The sequence below is a fragment of the Microtus pennsylvanicus genome, chromosome 22 (assembly GCF_037038515.1).
Source record: "Microtus pennsylvanicus isolate mMicPen1 chromosome 22, mMicPen1.hap1, whole genome shotgun sequence".
NCBI classification, from domain to species: domain Eukaryota; kingdom Metazoa; phylum Chordata; class Mammalia; order Rodentia; family Cricetidae; genus Microtus; species Microtus pennsylvanicus.
In genome coordinates, this window is record NC_134600.1 from 35206272 (window position 1) to 35232623 (window position 26352).

General features: G+C 40.1%; 1 protein-coding gene across 3 annotated transcripts in view; it reads right to left on the reverse strand.

Annotated features, from left to right (window-relative positions):
* Reln (reelin) overlaps positions 1-26352 on the reverse strand; it is a 426015-nt gene that overhangs the window by 277036 nt on the left and 122627 nt on the right. For all 3 annotated transcript variants that reach the window (XM_075956443.1, XM_075956444.1, XM_075956442.1), the window contains exon 3: positions 25845-25980. In XM_075956443.1, coding sequence (XP_075812558.1) covers positions 25845-25980 — 136 coding nt within the window. The remainder of the gene's footprint in view (positions 1-25844; positions 25981-26352) is intronic.

Sequence of the window (26352 nt, forward strand, 5' to 3'; positions counted from 1 at the left end):
ACGGGGAAAGCTTCAGAAAGTGGGGTTTGCCAGCTATCTTAAAAGGTGGGAAATTTTATAAAGGGTGAAAATTACACCCAAAAATATCTCAAGGTTATGAAAACCACCCAGAAATCTTTGAGTTCTATGTTTAAGGTCCTCAAATGCCGTGTAATTGGAAGATCTCCTCTGTATAATCAGCGTAATTTTCATGATCGCACAGAGACGTAGCCCCGATCAGACCCTTTCTCTGCCTCATCTTGCAGAGGGAACACTCTACCCACTGGTATTTTTCTTAATGTATTCATATCTTTATCTTTGGGAGTTGTATTTGTTGACTGAAATTTAAAAGTTGACTCAGTTTGAGGTTAAAGAGATACACGCAAGAATTCTCTGAATTATGTCTAACTTGTCTGGGTGATTGATAACAAAGCCAAAATATTAATGAGGAGAAATCTCAGGTTTTGTCTGAAGTTGCTAGAAAGCTTTTTCTATTTTAAATAGGATGACACTACTAAGTAGTGGTCTGAAAAGAAACCTATCATTTATGCTCTGAATGCCTGACAAATTAGGAATAATGCCTGTAACACTACGCGGGTCACAGGCTGTCGGGTAAGCAATTTATCCCACATGCCGGCAACGATGCATATATTAGCTATGTAACTGTGAAAACTACACACGGCCTCCAGGTTGGAATGTGTTCTTTCAACTGTGGGTATAAATAATGTGGGCAACACGGAACCTGTTTCTGCAGCATGCAGGCTTCCACAAATTATTTCTATGAACTGGGGAGCAAGGTCCTTTAGACAGATCTAATGCACTAATGCATGTCTTCACTAAGAAATAGAGCAGAAGGCAGTAATAGGTTATTTCCTAGTAACAAATTAAACTCCTAAATCTTAAGGATGAGCTGCGAAAAGGGAGTTAGGAAAAAATTTGTCTATGTTATCAAGTTTGAGTTAGCCTTTTGTGATGGATTTTTCTCTATGTTCTTTTGCTGAACATCACAATAACACAAGTATTTCTAATAGGGAAGGCGGACAAATAATCACGAATGAATGATGTTTAACTTTGATCAGGAGGTCCACTAGGAACTGCTTTCCGTGAAGTATTTAAATATCTGACTTAAATTTGATACATTACATGAGCAGACAACTACCCCCCCTTAATTTGCATGAAAATGGCAGGATCAAGGGGAAGGAAAATTAGACCCATCTTTTTTTTTTCCCATCAACAACTGGAATAAATGAAGTCAGACAATAGCGGACTTTCCTACTTCACAGGTTTCTGTGAAGAGTAGCAAATATAACAACAGATATGAAGATGCTTTATAAATAGAAAAAAAAGTGTGTAAAGATGTAATACGTAATTTCTCTGGGACCCTTTTTACCATCTTGAGGCACCTGGTTGTACATGAGTGTGCATACCTAAAAGCACCCAATCGACAACTCTGTGTGTTGCCAATCCAGAGCTGAAAAATCAACAGTACTGAGTGCTTGAACTCCACCCTAGTGTTCCATGTTATAATCCTCTGGTCTGAATATTTTAAACAGTTTGCTAGAGTGTGTATTTAAAAAGGAATGAGTTTGTTCCAAAATACTTCTGAGTCAAATTCCAGCTGTCTGGAATTTAATCAAAGAGTTTTTCTACCGTTTTAGCTACTGGCCCAGTCCTCTCCTGGGGTATGGAAGATGTCTACTGTTTTCCCTGTGTCAGGCATGGCATTGCACACATACATTCCCATAGGATAAGCAGTAGATGGAAGCAAATAGAAGCCCACATCTGGACAATGTTCAGGGAGTCAGATACCCTGTAACATTCAATCTCAAATGGGAACTTTCCATCTTCACCAAATGCATCCCCTCAGAGACTAGGGAGCGACGGAGAAGAGGAGATGGGAAAGATGGTAAGAGCCAGGGGGATGGAGGACACGGAGGAGAAAGGGTTCCTAGACACAACAGGGTTGACAAACATACGAACTCACAGAGACTATGGTAACATGCATAGGACACACACAGGTCTAACCCAGATGGGGGTCCCAGAAGGGACGGGGAGTGGATGCAGGCCCCCATCCCTAACCCAGAAAAGGAAAATTTAGTTTTCTCCGATGGAGTCTCACTGGGTACACAAAACACTCTTAAGGCCAGGCCCCACGCCCAATGGTATATAGCCAACACAAAATGAGAATAGAATTTTGGGAGTTCTTTGCTTCATAATGCTTTGTCAGGGTCATTTATTTATTGACTTTTTATCTTACAGAACCTTTGTTCACAAGTGTATGTATACACACACATATATACATACACACATATATACAAATGCATACATATACACACAACACACATATACACATATATGCACACATATACACACATATATGCAGACACACATATACATATATGTGCAGACACACGTATATATGCATGCACATATACACATAAATAATGCACATACATATATGCATATACACATATACATATACACATATACTCATATATACATATATACATTTAAACATATATGTATAAAGTTGTTTCTGCTTTGTATTTCTTAATAGTACTTATCTATGTGTGATTGTGTGTTTCTGAGTCTTAGTTGTTTCTTGGCTTTTCCTGTAACTCTTTTTCTTTTGTTTATTTTGTCCTATTCCGGTTTCATTGCTTGATTTTAGTTGTCTGTTTTCTGATGAGAGAGGAAAGAAAGGGTTTGGATTTGGGTGGGCGGGTAAGTAGAGAAGATCTGGTAAGAGTTGATAGAGGGGAAACCTTGATCAGAATATACTGTGTGGAAAAAAAACACTTTATATAAAAATAAAAATGATATATAAAAAAGAGGCTCATTTGGGTTACAAGGTGAGATGCTATATCTGAAGAAAAGCAAAACAAAAACTGAAATGTGCTCTAATTGGTTACGCAGTCGATCTAAAATTAAATGTAAGGCCCAAAGGCTGGTTTTCCCATAAGGCACCTCTGGAATTTGGCCACAGTGGTGTCTTGAGAAACACTAGATAAGCAACAAGAAGCTAGAGAGCACCATGGCTGCCTTCAAGGGGACTCTGATGGAGGAGGGTCATATGTCTATTGGTTAATAAAGAAACTGCCTTGGCCCTTTTGATAGGACAGCAGCTTAGATAGGCAGAGTAGACAGAACAGAATGCTGGGAGAAAGAAGCCGAGTCAGTCAGTCGCCATGATTCTCCTACCCGACACAGAAGCAGGTTAAGATCTTTTCTGGTAAACCACACCTTGTGGTGCTACATAGATTATTAAATATGGGTTAAGGCAAGATGTGAGAATTAGCCAATAAGAGGCTGGAACTAATGGGCCAGGCAGTGTTTAAAAGAATACAGTTTCCGTGTAATTATTTCGGGTGTAAAGCTAGCTGGTGCGGGAGCCGGGTGGCGGGACGCAGCCCACCGTTCCCTACAACAGGACTCTCTTACAAGATATTCAGTAGCAATGAGCACTCACTCGCTGTGGTTTAAGGAAGCATCTGTGGGTTTTAAACTAAGAGGAAACCAAAGATTCAAATCATGAGCTTTCGTCCATCATGGAAAACAGCATTTTGACAAGAGGTGAGGAAACTATAGTAGATACTTTGAGAGAAGCCTAATCTTTCAGATAAACATTAATATTATAGCACGCATTTGAGAGAAAAGAAAGAACCAAGCATCTCACCGAGTTTCATACGAAACAGGGGCTAGGTAAGTATAGCATCTACTCATAAATACGAGGCCATGTGCAGGTGGGCTAGCCCTAGACTCAGACAGTGACCAGCCCCTTACACACCTTGGTAAGATGCAATACATACCTTTCACCATCCAAAAAGAAGAAAAACAAACATCAGATTGAGTAACCAAAGTGAGATCTCCTTAAAATCAGTTTATCTTCTTGCCATTAAAATCAGGTACTGTTACAACTGAACCCATAAGTATAAAGTATTCAAGGCCGATGGAGCCAGGAAAGGTCCCTCTTCTCAAGTGTCTGAGGGCCCACACCCATTGAGTCAACAAGGTCCCCCCGGTACTGTGTTACATACACACTCTATGTCAAAGCAATGGACTCACATCCTAATGTAGAGAAACAGCAAGCAACAATCGTGACCATCGGTGGCAAATGCTGAGAAGAAGCTCCCGGATGAGCCTCAGATGATAACGGGGACTTTGCTAGGTTAATAGATGGTGGCTTGAACAACACCAAGTGAGAAGAAGACAGAAGACATGACAACCACAAAGCTACTAGACAAGTTCTAGCGTACACACGATAACAGTCTTCAGCCAGCAGTGAGGCCAAGTGAAGAAGCCCTGGAGTCAGTGGCCCTGGATGGGTTCTGAACTTAGGATGAAACGAAGAACATTGGCTCTGCTTGAAAACCTGTTTAAGCATTGTTTCAAAACTTTCCCTTCCTTTCCTCAACCCTACACTACCCATCCACTGGCTCTCATGCCACCACCAGAAACCCTGGGCAGGGGAGTGCTGGGGTTACTCTCTAGAGACCGGGAACAATCAAGAACATAGCTGTGTCCTGAAAACGCAGATCAGTGAGCATTTCCAACCTGAAAGGAAACCCCAGCTCTCCTTCTCTTCCTGGCTCTCACTGTGGAGGGAGATAACAGACGCCACGAAAGCTTCACACATAAGTGCGCGCGCGCGCGCGCGCACACACACACACACACACACACACACACACATACACACACACCCCACAAGCGATAAAACTTTAGAAAGAAAAGTTTAAAGTGGAAACATTAAATTATGTGAACAGGGTAAAAAAATTCAGGGGAAAAAAATCTATCCTAAATATAGACTATCATATTTTAGTACTCCATCCCCAAAAAGAAGATTGGGAGTGATAAAAGCAATTGCTTAGAAAGTAAAGTAAACACGGGATGGAAAAGAGGATATTAAAAAAAAAGAGAACTAGAGGACCTATCTAAAATTTAGATAGAGATATTCCAGACGAAAGGAAGAAGGGGAGAGAGAGAAAAAAATAAATGAATGAGCAAAGCCAGGAAACGCAATAATCCTGAATGACAGAATTCAATAAACATTCTAAGCCTGAAGAAAACAAGTTTGCAGATAGAAGCGCCATGGATTTCCAATATGGATAAAAATGGAAATATAATGCCGGGCGGTGGTGGCGCACGCCTTTAATCCCAGCACTTGGGAGGCAGAGGCAGGTGGATCTCTGGGAGTTCGAGGCCAGCCTGGTCTACAAGAGCTAGTTCCAGGACAGGCTCCAAAGCTACAGAGAAACCCTGTCTCGAAAAACCAAAAAAAAAAGAAACAAAAAACAAACAAACAAAAAAAACCCCCAGGAAATATAAAGTTGAGCAGCATCAGAAAATTTGAGATTTCTCAACCCAAAACAAACAAGCAGAAAAAAAGATTGTATACGGTTATAAATAAACTTCTACTGCCTTCTAGCTCCCAACCTGACTACTGATGACCAAATGCATTCATTGATGCTCAATGTTTTCAAATTCTGAGAAACGTATTTTCAATTCTGAATTCTATCATTATTTTAATTTTTGAAATTAAAATATAACTACATCATTTTCCCATTCCTTTCCCTTCCTTAACCCCTCCACTGAACTTCTCCCCCTTGTCTCTCACAAATTCATGGATATGGCCTTTTTTTTTTCAGTTGTTGCTTCACGTGAACTAAATGAACAGATAATGACAATTTGCTTATCCTGCATAACGCTACTATATGGATATAAATTCTGGTCTGACCACAATTCTGAATTCTACACACGTCAATTTATCATTCAAGGCCAAGTACTGTATCTGCATACAAATGAAGCACCGAACTTTTCTGTCTACTCAAGAGGTCCTGTAGGATGTTCTCTTCCAAACAGTGCTGACAAAACATGGAGGCGTAGGAAGTACATCCGGAAAGAGAAAAATGTCAAACCACAGAAACAGGATGGCCAAAGCAGGATACCTCCCGCCATCACGGAGAGCAGCAGAAGCAGTAGAACCCAGCCAAATCCTCTAGTAGGGTTCACCTCAAGGCTTGAACTGTTGAGAGCCCAATGGGCATGAATGTGTTGAGAGAAATGAGAAATACTTTGTAAAAAAAAATGAAATGGAAACAAATGAAAGGAAAAGCAATCAACAACCCTAGAGAAAACAACAAAATCTTGAGGTGGAAATAAAAAGAAACTAAAGGTATTTACATAATGAACACCATACACCACTGACCTGGATCCAAACAAAATTACAGAAGAACATTAATTGTCTGGTTTCCATGTTCAACATTCAATGATGCCTAAACTAGAAATCCACAGAATTTCAAGGTCATCATTTACTCTAGAGTATTGAAGGAAATTCTGCCACGATGAGCTCATAGAGGAGCCCTATTGTGTCTGGGTGAATCAGAAACAGACACAACAGAGAACACGAGCATTGATGACCCCTGGTGAACAAAGACCGACGTTTATTTTTCTAAGACATTAAGAGTCAGGTTTTCCTCTTTCATGTTGTAGAATCTTCTAGATACAAATTCCAGGAAGCGTATGTTTCAACAATCAGTTTGTGGAACATCTCTATCTTTTATAAATTATCTACTTCCAGTTAAGCTCACAATTTTATGAAAAGGAACGACTCCGTCACGCTGTGCCCACCACTCTTCTTCATAATTTTCCCCTTCAAGGCAATCCCATTCCAGCAACAATCGTTGCTTCTGCTCTTCTTCCTTCTGCTGATATGCCTGGGGGTCGTCTGCTCTCACGCACGCGTATTCTCTGTGCCCTCTGCCCCAAGCGTTATGAAATCAATTACTTATTACGCCACTAAGTAATGTCATTTCCTCTCATCTCCTTGTCACTCCAGCCTTGAAAGCAATAGCTCATCCATCTTCCTTTCCGTGCAAGGTCTAAATTACTAGGTCTTAAAATCATCACCACCCAAAGCTTGGTCTAATCAACCGGAACCAGAGGAAGGAGGAAAAGACATTTGTGTCAGTTTCTTGCATATGCTGGAATGATTTTCTACGGCAGGAGCATGTCACAGTCCTTTCTGTGACAGTCAGCGGAGCGGATCACAGGACTGTACAGTGGGCCAGTGATGAGCCCCGACAACCTGGCGCTCTCACCATTATCCCAATGCCCCTTGTTGCAGCTCTGCTGGAGGCAGATTATCCATCCCTCCAGGAAAAATCACCTCTTCTGCATGGATTACCGAGTACTGAGACAGTGTTTGGTTCAAAGAGCAAATGCCGGTTACTGCAGCACAGCTAACAATGCCAGTGACGTTCCATGCCAGGAGGTTTTATTTTTCTACCTTTTCCTTGAGAAGTTAGTGCGGAAGTGTATCTTAATTCCCGTCCTTGTGTAGTTGTTTATTTCCAAACGAGCGAGAAACTCACTTTGTTGGCATGTTTAGCTGTAGTATTATTCTTTCCACAGATTGGACGGGCAAGGAGAAACAACCAGGTCCATGCTCCAACAGTTAATTAGGGCATTAAAAAAAAACCTACTGCTGAAGTTTGAAGGCTAGAAAAATGACAACTCTTTTGAATCTGTGCTGGTAACCAATTGTTCTATTTAGAAACTCATATGCAAATAATAGGAATTTTTTAAAAGTCATTATTGGCCATATTTATTTAAAGATGTTGTGAACTTGCAGTTGGCTTCCATTATACACTTCTGTGCTTTCCAAAGTGCATCCTTTTTGTGGGACAACAATAGGGTCCAATCATCCATAAATAAAAATAAAATGCATTTTACCTGGGAAGTGGCCTAGCGCAAAGCGACCTATTATTTTTACCTGGTGTACGAAGTCGCACATAGAGGCACCGTAAAACATGCCTGTGACATCCCCAACCTAACTCACGCCTCCGTGAGAGATTGGTACATCTCATGAATTAAACATAAGTCCTGATTTATGTTCAGTTATCCCTCATATCAAAAACTACAGTAGCAGAGCTGTGTCACTGAGAATTCATTTAACGATATTGATGAGACAGCCTGCATCGAGATGCAGAGCAGCCACCAGTGCGTGGCGCGGCCCTATAAATCACTTCTGCTGAGTGGCTGAGCAATAAATAACAAGTCATTAATTCCCCGTAACTTATGCTAAGAAGCTCAAACTACGTATGTACCCGATTGTAAATAAAATCCTTGCTACCGTACTTGAAACGGGCAACATTTGGTTTTGAAACACTCTATAAGGACAAAATTTCATTGAGCTGAATTAATTCATTATGGATTTCCCTCGGCAAGTATAAACTAATGTAGACTTTGATTAATGGGCCCACACAACTTCTTTTGGAGTAAAACACATACCAGGTATAAAAATGTTGTGGAACTTTTTATAGCGTCCAACTTATGGATCCAGCCAAAAAGTGAGATAATAGGCCTGCCATAAAGCCCTTGAGAAGGCTAATGACACTTTGGTGAATAATAAGCTGTTAAAAATGAGACCAGGTATTCTAATGGTTTTGCCTGGTTGCAGTCACAGGATCTATAAAAAGTCAGCAATGGGTATCACATTTAAGTTGCTTTCTTCCATGACGAAGAGAACTGCTTCCTTCACATGACTTTCACTAACTCCCCTTCAGAGTCAGGCATCTTCCACCAAGCAGTCCCAAACCATTTTCATGTAGGGTCACTTGGAAACAGAGGCCCTTAATATTGCCTGGGATGTCATCCTCTGTCCCTGTGGGCTCTTTTGACATGCCTAGGTCCCATGCCACTTATCCCTGTCTTTTGACTCAGACCCCTGCTTTTGTCTTCCCGGAAGACCAATGGACAAGCAGAGCGGAACCAACCTAACTGACCACAGTGACTGCTCAGAAGCAGAAGTCAAACGCTCTGTCTCAGGAAGGTCAGGGAGAGGAGTTAGGGGAACTGGCCTTGAAAGCAGGCTGGAGATAACTGGTACCTGATTCCCTGGGGCATGCTGTGTTTGCATACATATGACAAAGGCCAATCTTTTTCTTTCTACTTGCTTTATTAGAGTTTGCCCTGTTTCAATCAATACATAGTCAAGAAACTACCATGAGCTCTCTTTATCTGATCCCTTTTATGGAACCTGAATTCAAAGGTCCTACATCCAGTAGTGTTTGAACTATGTTAATTTCAAGCTTATATCTAATTTCTTACTTACTACCACCTTGGACCTCGTTTACTGTTATGGCTCTCTAATTCCCACTAATCTAGTCTCAATGTTTCAAATCACTTCCTCTCACATTTGCTTAGAGTTTTATTTCTTATCCCCTCTAAGAATCCCCAAAGACCCTTTGAATTTCGTGTAATTCCTCATTAATACCGTGTAACGAACATCTCTCCATTTAACATCACCTGAGAAATTAATTAACACTTTTTTCCCTCTGCTTTGGGTCAGTTATGAATACATGAATGTACGTGACAGTGGTTTTCCTGGAAGGCCTCTGGAAATGCTTTCTACATGCAGGGCATATTTTCTCTTGTGATCCTCAGGCAATCTTTTGTTAGTTAATAATACCCACAATCTTGTCAATTTGAAGTCTTGCAATAAATTGAATGATAATTGAGGAAAATACATCCAGAAATATAGTTTATGCAATTCACGATGATTTTCTCTTAACTAAATTTTGAAGAAGAAAAGGCTAAATAAAAGCAACTTTGCCTTCCTTCAGATGGGAAGATAAGCAGAGTGAGTCAACCAGCCGGGAGGATATTTCTGTGTCACCTTACGTGGAGGGGACAACACTTAACTACTTTTTAAAGTAAGTATGGTTATGTATGATTGTGCTTCATTAATGGGATATTTTATACAAGCCAATTTTCTAGATGAGTCCAGAAAAAACAAAGGTTTATGGTGTGGGAGGTCCTTCTGTCTATATATTACTTTTATTGGTTAATGAATAAAGAACTGCTTTGAGCCAGTGGTAGGGAAGAACAGAACTAGGCTGGAAAGCTAAGCTGAATGCTGGGAGAAAGAAGGGCGGAGTCAGAGAGAAGCCATGGAGCCTCTGCCAGAGTCAGGCAGGCTGAAACTTTGCAGGTAAGCCACTGCCACATGGTGATACGTAGATTAATAGAAATGGGTTAAATTCACATGTAAGAGTTATCCAATAAGAAGCTAGAGCTAATGGGCCAAGTAGTGATTTAATTAATACAGTTTCTGTGTGATTATTTCAGAGCTGAGTGGCTGGGAACCAACAAGCAGCTCACCTCTCTCCAACAGGTTTACCCCATGGGCACAGAAAAAAATCCCAAACACAGTGTACCAAGTGATACCATTAACAGGAAGATGCAGTGACTTCAATCTGAATTTGTTGCAGAACACTCAGAATTATAAGGTCACCGCAGAGCCAAAGTATCCAAGTGAAACACCACTATCTTAATCAGTTATCTGCTATCAGTCTGTGATGATATGGCTTTTAGTTATTTCTAACAGTCTGTGACAATGTGGTTCCTTAGTTATTTCTGTTCTGCGTGCCGCCCTGAAATAGTGGGGAGCTGGGGAACAGGGGTCAGTGGTCCATGGTAGGTGGTGAGCAGGAAAGAGGCCTGGGCTATACTGCAGATGGTTGCCATGGAGTTCATGGTGTGCTCCCCTCTCTAGAACCCAGTTTCCCCATTATTGTAAGGTGAGCTCGTTCTGGACACCACATAAGCTCAACCACACAACAGACCAACTTTGCTCTCATCAGTACACTGACTTGACCATGGCCCTAAACCAGTCTTCCAAGTTATACGTCTTTATTTTGCACCCATAACCAACCTTCAAGGTGACTCAGAGGCGCTGGGATGTTCTACTGAATGAGGTCCACTGTGAATACCCAGTTCTTAAGCTGCCATTGGAACAACTTTATAAACTGAGAGTGTTTGCTGACAAAAGTGACCAAACTCACAGAAATGGAGATGACTCTTGTATTACAAAACAATCTCTTGAGTCAGTTTGGCTATGAGTTTTCCCCATTTTCAGACAGTTGATAAATTCTCAGTTCTCAAGTATATAAGTGTAGGCTAGCTAATACTTGGCCTTGTAAAATTTTACACACAATGACATACATTAGTTTTATCCTTTCTAGAGAAATAAAATCGAACTTTATCTATGTGTTGTGGCTTCTAAGGCAGGCAGTTGGGAGAAAGACATTAGGGTGCATTTTCCTCATATTTAAGGTGGAGTCCTAAATTTGACTTGATGCATCAAGCAAAGAGGAAGATACCAATGAGATATTAAATATTGATCAGTATTGTGTATCCTACAGCATTGTCAACTCCTCAGCTTTGATTTTTATGATTCACAACACTACTTTTTCTTTAATTGCTATTATTGTCTATTTGTGACGATCTTATTTTGAAAATTAAAATATCAATTGAGCAAAATGGGCCGTGGAAAGTCAATCCTGAGACCTGGAAGAGGTGTGTCAGAGTGCTAAAATGATACTTTGCAAGTTAGGTGTTTATACTCAGACACTGCAAATGGAGCAAAGTGGGCTGTGGAACATCAGCAACCCTGAGAACTGGCAGAGGTGCACCAAAGAGCTAAAAAATACTCTGTAAGCCAGATATTCCCGCTCAGATACTGACAATGGCACGTCCTGCAAATGTCTTACTTTGGCCATTACCATGGAAAGCATTTTTAAGTTCCTTCCGGTCTTTTGCTTTTGTTCTCTGAGACAAGTCTTGCTAGTCTCTTGGCTGACCTTGAACTCACAACTGTCCTCTGCTTCTGGAGTTTAGGGGTGAGCTATCAGCTCAGCAACGCCTCACAGGTACTGCACTAATCATCCAAGGTCAAGTCTGTTCTCCCCCGCCCCACCACTGTACTAGAAAGTTCTGTGTAAATGGGCGCAAAACAACAAAAATAAATTTCAAAGGTAGTTGATATCTAAACCCTCCAGTCAACTTGTTCATAAACAACTACACTTTCAGTTCCAGAAGTCTTGTTAAGCTGTTAAGTGGGTCTTGAAATGAGCAAAAATTTACTTGAGAGTATTCCAGAAATTTCATTGTCTCAATGTAGACTCAGCAGAATGGTAGTAGCTTTAAGGCTCCTTACGTTTATAAAGAAGCAAATAAATATAAATCATCAATTTGCATAAAAATCCAAAAAGTTCAATATACAGAAATCTAGCTCCCCAAAGAAAATGTCATGCTTTACAGTGGATACCAGTGGCTATTTTTACCTGGACACAGACACACACATACACACACACACATTCACACAAACACACACACATACACACACATACACACACAAACATACACACATACACACACAAACACACACACATACACACACAAACACACACACATACATACACATACACACACAAACACAGACACACACATAGACACATACACAAATACACGCACACATACACACACGCATACACATACACACACATACACATACACACACACATACACACACACACACACAATTTCAAAGGTTTTCTTTAGCAATGATGGGCTAAAGACCTTACACTGAACTTATTTTAGCTAATATTACCCCTGACTACACAGCAGCTGCCAATGAAGCCAACATTCTCTGTTCAGTCTCTTTTAAGGAGCTGAGAATGGAGCTTGGGTAACGCACTGTCTTCCTGGAGACTCAAACCCTCATCACTTGGAGATCTATCTCTGTTGGTGCAGTAACTGAGACCATCACTGTGTGAGCTCACAATATTCTCCTGGCTTGTATTTCTTTATTCTAAACCCTCTCGTTTCTTTCATATTGACACTGATGTTGATCCTACTTGTATTTCACGGCAAGTTCCCATTTGACTCCCAGGGAAGCCTAAAGGCACTGATGCACTGTGGATTTGTGCTTCTGGGAGACTGATGGACCAGTGAGCTGAGAGTAAGGGCAGCCAGATAACCAAGGATGTGTTTTTTTCATCTTGTAGAATATTATGCCTTGAATTTGGCAAAACCAGAGATGAAAATGAAAACAGCTACTGCACAGATGAAGAAGTTTAGTGTACATATTCTTGTAAATAGAAAAAAATGGTTGGCATTAACTATGGTCCTATTTGTTTGTATGATAACTAAAGAGCTCTAGAATACAGCTGCAGGATTTCTTTTGAAAAAAGCTTAAAAATACTGATATTAAGATTTACTTTGAAACCAGGTGTAGTGGCACATGCCTTTAATCTCACCACTGAGGAGGTAGAGGCAGGAGGGTCTCTGTGAGTTCAAGGCCAGCCTGGTCTGCAGAGTGAGTTCCAAACTGGCCAGGGTTGTTACACCCAGAAACCCTGTCTCAAGAAAAAAGAAAAAGAAAAGAAAGAATTTACTTTGACAGAGAAGGCAAAATAGGATGTGGAAGGAAAGAAAGATGAAAATAATGCTGTCATAAAAGTATTAATAAATGAGTGATAATTTTGAAGGCTTTAATGGACGCTTACAATCACTTGGGAATGAGCTATCCAGAAAGTCAATTTCTGGTAATTTGTATGGTATAATAAAGCCAAACCCCATTTATTAATGGGCTTATATTTTATTATATAAAATGGTATTTTATTAAACAATAAAGCAACAAACGTGTGTGTGTGTGTGTGGAGAGAGAGAGAGAGAGAGAGAGAGAGAGAGAGAGAGAGAGAGAGAGATTAAGCTTCTCATTCTACTGACCTGTTAGGTAAAATGCTATTAATTCCATGGGGCTTTGGAAGCAGAACATTTACCTTCAGTTGAAAGCAAATGTTTTAACGTGTTTATTGAGATTCAGTGAAGGAAGCAGACATTATGGAATGATAAACAGACATTACAAAATGATAAACAAACATTACAGAATGATAAACAAAGTTGAAGCAATGACTGGAGCATGAGAATAGTTAGGACACTGACGTTTATCTCCCTGCACCTCGGCGAACAGTGCAATGCAGTTTTATACATGTCTTAGCGTTCGTTTTATTAAAATTAATTCAGAGTTAACTTTAATATGAGAATAATATAGTTTCAACGAAAAATATGCAAAACATATCAGCCATGAGGCCGTCCGTCATAAGATCACATAACAATAACCCATCAGAGGGAAGCCCAATGTCCGCAGAAGACAGGCTGAGTAAAGACAGCACAGGACAGATATCTAAAAGGATGCTATCCGGATGGTAATGTGGATGGCTGTCTATCGGGGAAGCATTCATAATGTAAATGTTTCCTTCTCTTAAAAAAGCTAGGTTAGGAAATAAAGTGGATGGTAGAACTCCAAATCTGTTAAAACTACAATTGAGCACATATCTATGTCTGGAGAAATACACCCTGAGGCACTGTTCTAGTTTCTGATACAGAAGAAACGTGTGAGTCTATATACATGAAGGGTCTTACTAAGTAATATTTTAATATATACAAGAATTGTTTTCATAATCAGAAAAATACTTAGAATATTTTTGTTTTGTTTTATTTAAATGACATTTTTTTTTCATTTATTTTACATACCAACCATGAAGTTTCCCCCATCCTCTCCTCCAAGCTAATCCCCCCATCCTTTCTGTCCCCTCCTGCTTTCCATCTATACCCCCCTCCCCTTCCACTCTTCCTTTGACTCAATTCAGAAAGGGGTATTTAACTGCACAGCAATCTGGGTCTATGGCATAAAGTAGAGAAATATGCACTTTCAAAACTGTAATAATATGAAAGAATTCTGAATTATTTTCCTGTGGCTGGTGACATTGTGTGGTTGTTTCCAAGAGATGTGAACTGTTTTCATTCCTAACACACAGGAGCTAAACAGAAACTAATGCTGACTTTTTTCTTTTTAGAAATATTGACCTGTAGAGAATGCAGATTCAACTGTCTATCTACAAAATTTATGCAGTCTGTCTATCTGTATCAACATATTTTAACCCTTTTTACAGTGGATATGGCATATATCACAGATAAGAAAGTATAAAAATTTATTTCAATGCTTTAGACTACATTTAAGATCCCTTATATTGTACTGAAAACAGCCTGGTATTGGCATAAAAACAGACAGAAGGACCAATGGAACCAAATTGAGGACCCGGATATTAATCCATACACTGCCGAACACCTGATTTTTGACAAAGAAGCAAAAAATATAAAATAAAAAAGCATATTTAATAAATGGTGCTGGTATAATTGGATATCAACATGTAGAAGAATGAAAATAGACCCATATCTATCACCATGCACAAAACTCAAGTCCAAATGGATCAAAGACCTCAACATAAAACCAACCATACTGAACCGCATAGAAGAGAAAGTGGGAAATACACTTGAATGCATTGGCATAGGAGACCACTTCCTAAATATAACCCCAGCAGCATAGACACTGAGAGAAACAGTTAATAAATGGGAACTTCTGAAACTGAAAAGCTTCTCTAAAGGACATGATCAACGAGACAAAATGACAGCCTACAGAATGGGAAAAGATCTTCACTAACCCCACATCAGAGAGATGTCTGATCTCCAAAATATACAAAGAACTCAAGAAATTGGTCATCATAAGAACAAACAATCCAATAAAAAATGGAGTATAGACCTAAACAGAGAACTCTCAACAGAGGAATATAAAATGGCTAAAAGACACTTAAGGAAATGTTCAACATCCTTAGTCATCTGAGAAATGCAAATCAAAACAACTCTGAGATTCCATCTTATACCTGTAAGAATTGCCAAGATCAAAAACACTGATAACAACTTATGCTGGAGAGGATGTGGGGAAAAGGGAACACTCCTGCATTGCTGGTGGGAATGCAAGCTGGTACAGCCCCTTTGGATGTCAGTGTGGTGATTTCTCAGAAAATTAGGAAACAACCTTCCTCAAGACCCAGTGGTGTTGCGGGAGCTCCTTCCGCTCCTTCAGCCAATAGCTGTTGAGATACCAGCCCATTGGGGTGTGGTCTCTCTCCCTTTAAAAAGGCGGCCACTTCCCTCTCACTCCGCCTACCTAATTTTCTGTCCTATCAAAGAGCCAAGGCAGTTTTCCTTATTAATTAACCAATGAAACAACAGATAGAAAGATGACCCTCCTCCATCACAGTAATACCACTTTTGGGTATGCATCCAAAGGATGCTCACTTGTGCCACAAGGACATGGGCTGTTCATAGCAGCATTGTTTGTCATAGACAGAACCTGGAAACAACCTAAATGTCCTTCGACCAAAGAATGGATAAGGAAAATGTATTACATTTACACAATGGAGTACTACATAGCAGAAAAAAACACCGACATCTTGAATTTTTCAGGCAAATGAATGGAGCTAGAAAACATCATTTTGAGTGAAGTAACCCAGACCCAGAAAGATAATTATTACATATACTCACTCACGGGTGGATTTTAAACGTAAAGCAAAGAAAACCAGCCCACAAATCACAATCCCCGAGAACCTAGACAACAATGAGGACCCTAAGAGAGACATACATGGATCTAATCTACATGGGAAGTAGAAAAAGACAAGATCTCCTGAGTGAATTGGGAACATGGGGACCTTGGAGAAGGGTTGAAGGGGAGGGGAGCAGAGAAAAATGTAAAGCTCAATAAAAATAATAATAAAGAAGAATATATGTATATACACACATATATGTGTATATATGTATATGTAACAACAATTAATAAAAAAAGAGGCCATGAATTTGAAAGGGGGTAAGGAAGGGTATATATGGGAAGGTTTGGAGGGAGGAAAGGGAAAGGGGTAAATCGTGCAATTATATTAGAATTTCAAAATATGAAAGAATAAATTTTGAAAAGAATTTTCAAATAAAAATCCCTTATATTGATTTTAATTTCTTTATCAAAGCATGGAATATTAGTAGCATTTCATTTCTAAACCAGAAGCAAATAATGTCATCATAAAAAATTTTTAAAGATTAGATGTTTTTACCTAAGGTGATTGTAGGTGCAGTTTTTTGGGTATGTGTGTGTGTGTGTGTGTGTTTTCCTTCACACACACAAAATCCTTTCATGCCAAATCCTGGCTTAAATGTTGGTTTGGTAGGTTTCTTGTTTGTTTTTTGGTTTAAACTTAATTTAATAGTCTTCTACAATCTTTAACCTTCCAAAAAATGTCAACTATAAATATCTTTTCAGTGATCCTTTTTGAGAGGCCAGACGGATTCCGTGTGACCCGGATGTGGGTGCGGCTATGCTCCAGAGACTCCCATGAGCCTCGTTTTCACGATGAATAAGGAAAGGTAACAGTTTCCTCTATTTTTTTGTTTTATTAATGTTGAGTTGGTGGATTGGTATTAAGATTTTTCGTGGACACACGCAACCTATCCATGTTGATTCTACGTGAAATTTATTATTCTGGTTGGCAAAGGAGTCTTAATAATAAGGCAGTCAATATGCTAACCAGAACCGGACTGACAGGCAAACCACTTAACTAACAAACCACAAATATTTTTCAGACTTGAAAGCAAACATGAAAGTATGTTCTATCCAACATTTTAATGTAAGAATTACTAGAAATTAAAGCATCTTGTTTCTTCGTTGAGAAAATTCACACATAAATATAAAAAACAGAGCAAATTTTGGACGATGCCAACACTGCTTAATAGAGTATGTTTCCCATGCAGGCTCCTCTGAGATTTTGTTACCTGGTAAGCCCACCTTGCCCTTCCCATGCCGAGTCACAACAGCAGATGCGAGAATAAATAAAAACCTATCACTCTGGACTCCGCCTTCACAGCGCAGACTAGGAAATGAAGGAGTTTATGGGCGCCCTTGCCACACGTTAACCGTGTCTTCGGGGTTGACGTCGGGTTTTAATGTGTATCCTTGTACTTCTCCTTCCGCAGGAAGCCCGTCTCCAGGGATCACTTGCAGAAAATAGGACATTGAGTCCATAATTAAAGTAATCTCGTTCTAGGCAGATGCTCCGTTATCACATATTACAAAAGGCATCTTGAGGGTTATAAAACGCGCGGCAAATAGGTTTGGAGATGAGGAACAGCAATTTTTCATCTAATTTTGATCCATAGACATGTAAGTACTGACTCGCTAACTTTTTGGGTTTGAGCCAAATCAGAATTATGGCGGTGAGAGGAGTCAGGCAGTCGCCAAAATGAAAGTATATTCCGGCTTTTAGCCTCAGAGTGAGGAAAGCTCTTTTGTAACCGTCTCTGCACTTAGCAAATAAGGGTGCCATCTCCAATCTGAGCATTAATGCCTGCAGGCGGATTTAGAAGGGCTTATGTGGCTGAGCTTTACAGACACTTCCAACATGCTATTTTAACTAAATAGGGGTCTAGCCACTTTAGCTACCTTGCAGCTATAGTCTATGTTTTAATTAGAAGCATCTTCACTGTCTGTCTTTCCTACAGATTTCGGAATGTTGCTCTTTAAAACATACAGCTCAGATAAAGAAAGCATTCTTCATAATCCCATCCATAAACACGAAGGGGAAGGGTCTCCCTCACACTGGACTCTAGCTAGGGCTTTGCAGCGTCAGTGACTGAAACCTATGTTAGTGCTGTAAGGTGTTTTTGTTTGATGTTTATTTCATAAACAAAAGAACTTTAAGCATTCACTGACTTGATTGCTTGAATTAAAAGTTGTGTTTTGCATGTGTAGTTTCTCAAAAATTTAAAGGATAAATCCCAAATAAAGCAAAAAAAAAAAAACAATAAAATTCTGTAACAATCCTTTCCCTGGACTTGTACCATCCAAGTTAAAAACACAGTCAATAAAATTAACCTTCAAATTTAGCATTCAAAAGTGGGAGTTCAATTCAATACAATCATATACTAGAATGTTCAAATATCAGAATTAATATTTAGAATAATTTATGTAATGTCCCTGGAATTGTTAGAGAAAAACTATAGGTTGGGAAATTTGAACTGCTGAGACATTATTATCAAATGGCCAAGTTGATATTTCCCCATACAATTGACATATTAGAAAGCCTGTAGGGAAAACGATGAGATTCTAATTCTTTGGCATATAGCATGCATTCACACACCCATTCAATGAATATTTGTTAATCGCCAATTAACACTACATTGGATTAATAAACTAGATTATATTTGCTTATGTGGCATAGTGTGATGTCTTGATATATACAGATGATGTTGCATGATTCAAACAAGTGGATCAATCATTGCTTATGTTCTCTGGTGAAAACACTGGAAATTCAGTTATTCTAAAATGTGTAATATTTTTATTGGTGGTGTTTACTTTACAATAATAGATCACGAACGCCCTTTCATCTGAAATTTTGGGTCATTTGACCAAACCCTCTCTCCTCTACACGTCCAAGCCCTCCTCCACCTTCTGATAGTGATCCCGACACACTCAGCAATTCAGAGCCCAACATTGTAAAGAATCTACATGTAAGTGGGAGCGTGTGCCATTGGTGTCTGAGCCTGCTTTACTGCCGTGAGTGTGTTTTCCTCCATAGCCGCCATGTTACAAATGACAGACTGCCCCCCGTAATAATGAATAGCATTCCAATGTGCATGTAGATCACGTGGCCTTTACCTGTTGATGGATATCAGTTATTTCCACATCTTACATATTATGAAGACTGTACAATGAACGCGAGGATGCAAACACTTCTTCAGCGTATCGATTTTATTACCTGTGAATGTGCAACCACAAGCAGACTGCTGGGGCATATGGTAGCTCTGCTCAGATTGTTTTTAGGACTCTCCAAAAGATGGATTCCCCTTGTCTGTGTCTTCTCCAACACTTTTTACCCTTCATCTTTTCAACAAGCATGTTTTAAAGAATTTAATAATGCTATTTGTGGTTTAAATGTTGGGAATATGTACTCAGCATTCGGCCATATAAAAGGTATTTTCCAGTTTTAAATGTTTGCTTCAGCTCTGTTTACATGGAAACTATCTTGTTCTTAAGAAGTTATCTTTAGCCTTAATAATACATTTTTACACTTTTCTGGTTAATGTAGCAAAGCTTGATTGATTTTGCATAGCACTTGCCTGGTAGCCTTCTTTTATCTCTCTTTTTGTAGCTTTGTGCTTAGGTTTGACTTTCAGAAGCAACATGTTGCTGCAATTTTGGAAGGACATTCTGAAAGTTATTTTCAAATGGAAATTTTCAACTGTTTGTGGTCATTGTAGCTATTGGCGGACTTAGACTTGTTTAAGGGTCTGCTACATTTTATACTTCCATAATTTTTAAATGATGTGTAATCCTTTCCTAATCTCCTTCTTCCTTTTTAAAGTTCTAATTTCATATCCACTTTTAACTTTATACCTTTAAGGCTATAATCTTTCAAGTTAATTTGAAGGTATTTAATAATTTATTTTCCTCTGTCTTTTAAACTCCAACACGATATTGCATTGTAGTTTGATTATCCGTTGGTTTAAAATTAAAGCAAACCGATATGGAATAACCCTTTGTACACTGTGAAGATGTTTCACTCTGATTGGTTTAATAAAAAGCTGAATGGCCAATTGCTAGGCAGGATTTTCAGGCACAGAGGATGCTGGGAAGAAGAAAGGCAGAGTTGCCAGCTTGACTCAGGGGGACAGACATGTGGGAGGAGAGGTAAAAGCCATGAGCTATCTGACAACATAGATGAAAATGTATGAGCTGATATAAGAGCTAGCGCTAACTAGCCTAAGCTATTGGCTGAGCTTTTATAACTAACAATAACTCTCCACCTCTTTATCAGGGAGCAGATGATCCTGATGAAACCGTCCGACTACATCAATTAAAGTAATTGTCAGTGTGTATTTCCTCAATTATTTCCACATTTGATTCTTAAAATTCTAGATGCTCCCCAAATGGCCTTGCTCCTCACGAGTGCCTCGTGTTTTGAGGTCTTACATTTCCACCTTTTTTCCCCCTGGATTTATCTTTTTTTACTAAAGTGGGTTCTTTAAAGATCTTGCTTCAAAATGGTTTGTGTAGTAAAAAATCTTTAAACTATAGCTTTGAAAATCACTTTGCTTTCATATTTGCCACACTTGAGGCACAGAACCCCAGGATAATGGTTGTTTTCCGTTATGACTTTGAATATAGTTTTTCATTGTCTTCAGATGAGAAGATCATTGTCCTGCTAAGTTTTAAGTGACACACCTTTTATCTAGGTGACTTGGGTATTTTGGGTTGTAATATTCTGAAGGCTAATTATCAGTTGTATCATTGCTAATTTACTTTATCTTAGGTAGAAAAGATGTTTACCTTTTCCTTATCTAAAAATTCTTCTCCACTATCTCCTTATGGTTGCCCAATCTCATTCCTTGTTTTATCTCCTTCTAACATTTATATTAGATGTTAATTCTTAACATGGAGTTTTTTTTATCAAGGAATTGATGTAAAAACCACTTTCTGCTTTACTCAGGAGTTAAGAACTGGCTGCTCTTCCAGAAGACCCGGGTTTGATTCTGTAACTCCAGCTCCAGGGGATCCACCACCCTCTTCTGGCCGGTCAGTCATACATGACAGATAAAATACCCATACGCATAAAAGAAAGAAAGAGAACAACCCTGAAGGAAGCAACTCAAAGGAGAAGGGGCTTGGTTTTGGTTCATAGCTGAAGGTATACCTATTGCGGCAGGAAAGTCAGTGCAGGACTGTGGAGCATTTGATCGCTGCACAACTGCGGTCAGGAGGAAGAGCTCAGTGGATGTTGGTGTTTAGCTGACTTTCTCCTTTTTATGCAAACCACTCTGAGGGTGGGCTTCTCCACCTCACTGAGATAATTCCCGCCATGCATGGCCAGAAGCTTGCCTCCTAGGTGTTAGTAGATCCCATCAGGCAGGTAGAATTAACCACCAGAGCAACTCTTCACAGGTTGAGGGGTTAGTATCTCATAAGTAACTTATCTTTATGGATAAGTTACTCCAGGAAGGTAGCAAACTTTTTTCTCTGTGTTTCCAGAAAATGGATGCTTCATATAGCGCACCTCTTTTCAGCTGCCCCTCCTTTCTTGCCTTCTACCGTTTTTAAAGGGGCTCTCACGTTCTCTGTCTACACAGGTTTGGAATCCTAAGTCTGGGTTTAAATATCCGTAGGACACGACAGCTTCAGCTCTGCCTCTTCAGCCAACCTAGCCATTTGGCCTTTCTCCTGGAGTCTGGTGGGGCCTCCTTCTCGCAGATCTCAATGTTTATGGCCTTAGCCCCCATTTCTATATGCTTTTAGCAGGGAAACACCTGCTGGATAAGCTTAGTCTTCCCTGATGCCAGAAGCCCTCTACAAACACAGCTGTAATCTGTAGAGAGTTGAGCCCAGCAACACATTCCTCTAGGCTTTCTTCACCCCATCCCAAGCATCTCCCAGGCCCTATGTTGTCTTCATGAATCCCATTCCCAATGTACTATAAGATAGTAGTTTAAGATAGGAGGTAAAAGGTAAAAATTCGAATCAAATTTATTGTTCGATCCTTTTAGGAATTCCTGGCTTAGAAGACATGACAGGTACATGCCAGCCCACGCCAGCACACGCCAGCCCACGCCAGCACATGCCAGCACACGCCAGCACACGCCAGCACATGCCAGCACACGCCAGCACATGCCAGCCCACGCCAGCACATGCCAGCACACGCCAGCACATGCCAGCACATGCCAGCACACGCCAGCACACGCCAGCACATGCCAGCCCACGCCAGCCCACGCCAGCACACGCCAGCACACGCCAGCACACGGAAGGTGGCGTTTGCTGTTAATACAACACTGCTGCTCTCGCTACCACCGCCACCATCAAGTGACATGTTAAGCTCTATTACTGTTCTTATATTAACAATGATTAGCCCTCCAGATGACATCACTTAAATAACAGGCACACGAGAGTAAGCGTCCACGGGTAAGGACACCGAGTAAGAACAGGCTGTACCACACACCTACTGTACTTTGAAATGCATGGTTACTTTCTACAAACGTCAAAGTAATGCCAGAGGAGAAGATGGTCCAGCAGATTCTCGAAACCTGTCACGTACAAGGGAACTTTCTGGAAGGGCTAAAATGGTGTGTATCTGTGCTAGTCAGCAGCAGTGACAAAGCTACTGGTCACATGACGTGACTGAGAACTTGAAATGTAGCTGGCAGTGCTGAGAAACACCGCATTTCAAATTTTATTAATTTTAGTTAATCTAGTTCAAACAGTTGTACATGGCTTGCATTTACTCTGCTATGAAATGCAATTCCAAACAAGTCTTAGAATATATATATATATATATACACACACACACACCCAGGTAAGTTATATAGGGCAAAATTAGCTGTTTCAATTTTTATGTGAAAGGATTAAAAATTTTATTTGCCATCTGCACACATGATTCTGATTTTGGACTAGAAGTTCAAAAATAAGTCCGGTGATTGCTTCTGTTACCCAAGTGTTCAGACATTGGCAAACCATCGTGCATCCGCTGCCATGGGAAAAATGTATTTACCTGTTTCTCCAAAGTCACTACCACTGCTAATTTTAAATGTGTTCAACTTTGGGATGAAAATTCACTAGGGGCTTTTAAAACTGGCTAAATAAATTCTAAAAATAGAGAAATAGCTTAAACCTCCCCACAAATATCACGTAAGGTTGGATTCAGAGGCATTTCTCACTGAATCACGGGAAGCTAGTAGCCTTTGATCATCTGCTTCCCAAACATTTCATGAGGTTCCGAGTCAGATGGCCCAGGTTCCAGTGTCCCACCTCAGCTACAAGGTCCGGCTGAGAAGGGCAACTCTGGCTCCAAACCCCAGGCCCTTCTAAATGCTCTCAACATCCTCACCCCATAAACTGAAGCCACGCAAGGGGAAGATGGTACTTTGCCACAGACTTTTCCCAACTGTCTGGAAAGCGAGTATCTTCAGAAAGGAGAAATTCTCTAGCATAGCCATTTATCCTGGGGTGGAATTCTGCTACAAAATATCCATCTCCAGCACTGAGAGGCATCCCTACTCCTCTGCCGGTCTTATGACTGACACAAAGAAGGGGGTCCTAAGGAGACCCTAGGAGATTATCCTAATAGAACCAAGAAGCCTTACCTTGTGGACTTTTGGAGGAAGAAAGAAGAAAGAAAGGAATGGAGAAAAGAAACATGAAGACGTTGTTTTTACTTTCCAGTGTTTGCTAAACTTTTAAAATATGTCCCATTATTAATATGACAATTGGTTTCTCCGACCCTTCTTGGAGTTTGATGTATATATTTTATCTCAACCACATTCCACTCAATTAAAAATTAAATCCACAAGAAGCGCCCTGACCTCATTTGCCAAGGTGCTGATCTCAGAGAGCACACGCTAGACTGTCACCTTGTGCAGCCTAATTGGCTGTGTAACTCTGATAAAAAGCAAGGGCCGGCAGGAGGTGAGAACCACAGCCAGGCACCCCTCATTTCCCTCTACGGATGAATAATATACTTTTTTATCCTGTCATTCACGGGTACATTTCTGAGCAGCGTGAAAATAATTGTCTCAAATTGGAGGATGTGTATAAAAAAAAAAAGAAAATCAGACCGTCAGGGGGAAAAAAGAGAACTGAGATTTACAGACGAAATTCCTTATTCAGAAAACAGTGTAGCTAGTTGACCTCACGGTAGGGATGCATCATTTCAGACTTATGGGAGAGATAATGTATTCTCTGCAGCAAACTGCATGTAGTCAAGCAGAATCTGTATGCATCAACTGCCGACACCCTCGTTTCCGGCACAAATGAACTCCCAGCAGACAGGGATGTAGGGTCACTGTCTTATTTCAGGTGTTTAAGTAACAAAGCAGATATAATTGTGGGATTTCCTTTGGATGGATGGAAATAAATGAACAACAAACTACCTTTTTTTTTTTCTCAAGGGATTCTCCTGGCAGGCTGGAATGGCTTCCATCAAAAGTTAAAAGCATCCGGGCTACACTCAAGACAGTGCTCCAGGACTCTGTATCAATTCTACCTCAAGCCTGACAGGCATTCAGAAACTGCTAGTGTCTGCAAATTCTTCAAATGATCTTTTTGCTTCTTGTTTAGAGTTTTTTTTTTAAAAAACGACCACCCTATAAGTTATTTCCTTGGCAGTATCAAGTATGGTCCCTCCCAGGTCCCTCTTTGCTGATCCAAGTTTATCTTAGATAGAAAATATCTCAGTTCATTTTGTTTTCAGTTTTTGTGCCTCTTGGTATCTGGCTGAGCTGGGAAACTGAGCTGCTGGTCTGGGGACCTGGCTGAGCTGGGTAACTCTGTGCAGATTTCTAACAGTGGGACACACCCGAAGACATGTGGGCAAGGTTCCGATGCTGCACTGAAGATACTATGTGACGCCGGGCGGTGGTGGCGCACGCCTTTAATCCCAGCACTCGGGAGGCAGAGGCAGGTGGATCTCTGGGAGTTCGAGGCCAGCCTGGTCTACAAGAGCTAGTTCCGGGACAGGCACCAAAACTACAGAGAAACCCTGTCTCGAAAAACCAAAACCAAAACAAAACAAAACAAAAAGATACTATGTGACTTAAATGACATGGGTATAATTATTCTCTTTAATAAAATAGAAAAGTGATCACCTTAAATGTAAGAGCAGAGGGAAAAATCACTTTTATCTCAGGCTGTTTTGCTCACAGTTACTTAAGACTCGTTATTCAACATTTCTGTACTTCAATGTCCTCATCTATAAAGTGAGAATAATTCTCTAAAGTGGGTTCCATTGTTATGAGAATTATTAGATTAAATTAAACGAATGGTGTGCATAAGGTAAATTAAACATTGTTATTTCCCTGATGTCTTTTTCAATCGTTTCTAAGGTTAAAAGGCATGAAGGTTTCTTCTCTCCTAGTCCTAGGAGAGCCAGAGCTGTTACACAGAGAAATCCTGTCTTGAAAAACAAAAACAAAAGCAAAAGAAAACAAAAAATGGAAATTAACTACTTTACAACTGACATTGACTTATTTTAATGCTGCAATTAATGATTTTAACTGAAGTCAACCTGTTGGCATAACTAGCTACTCTGTGTGAGCCCTCTAAGGCAGTATTTGCCCCCCCACACACATTTGCCACATCCACCGTAGGTACTCACATGAAATTCACACAGCCCGTGCCAGCTGGGGGAGCGATCCAGACAAAGCTGAGGTTGGTTGTGGGCAGGTGACTCACATGAGAGGCCACCACGCTGCACATAAACTGGTTACCAAACTGGTGGTCGGACATGATCCCTGCAAGACAGAAAGGGAGGGATGTTACAAAGAGAACAAAATGAAATAGCCCTTACTGCCCACCCAAACATTTGATAATGACATTTGATCGATGCCTTCGATCCTCTGTAACAAAACAGTTCTCTTAATGTTAACACAAGTAAAAAGACTGATGAAAAACTCAACAATATGGAAACAACTTATTTAGAAAATAGACAAAATACTTGAAGAGATTTTGTACCAAAAAAATAAAAATACATGTGACAAGTAGCACACAAAATGCTCAACCCTGCTGCAAACTACAAACCAGAACAACAACATGGATGGCATCTACTGGCATCAGAAGAGCCCAACGACATGGACAATACTGCCTGCTGGTGAGGATAAAAAATT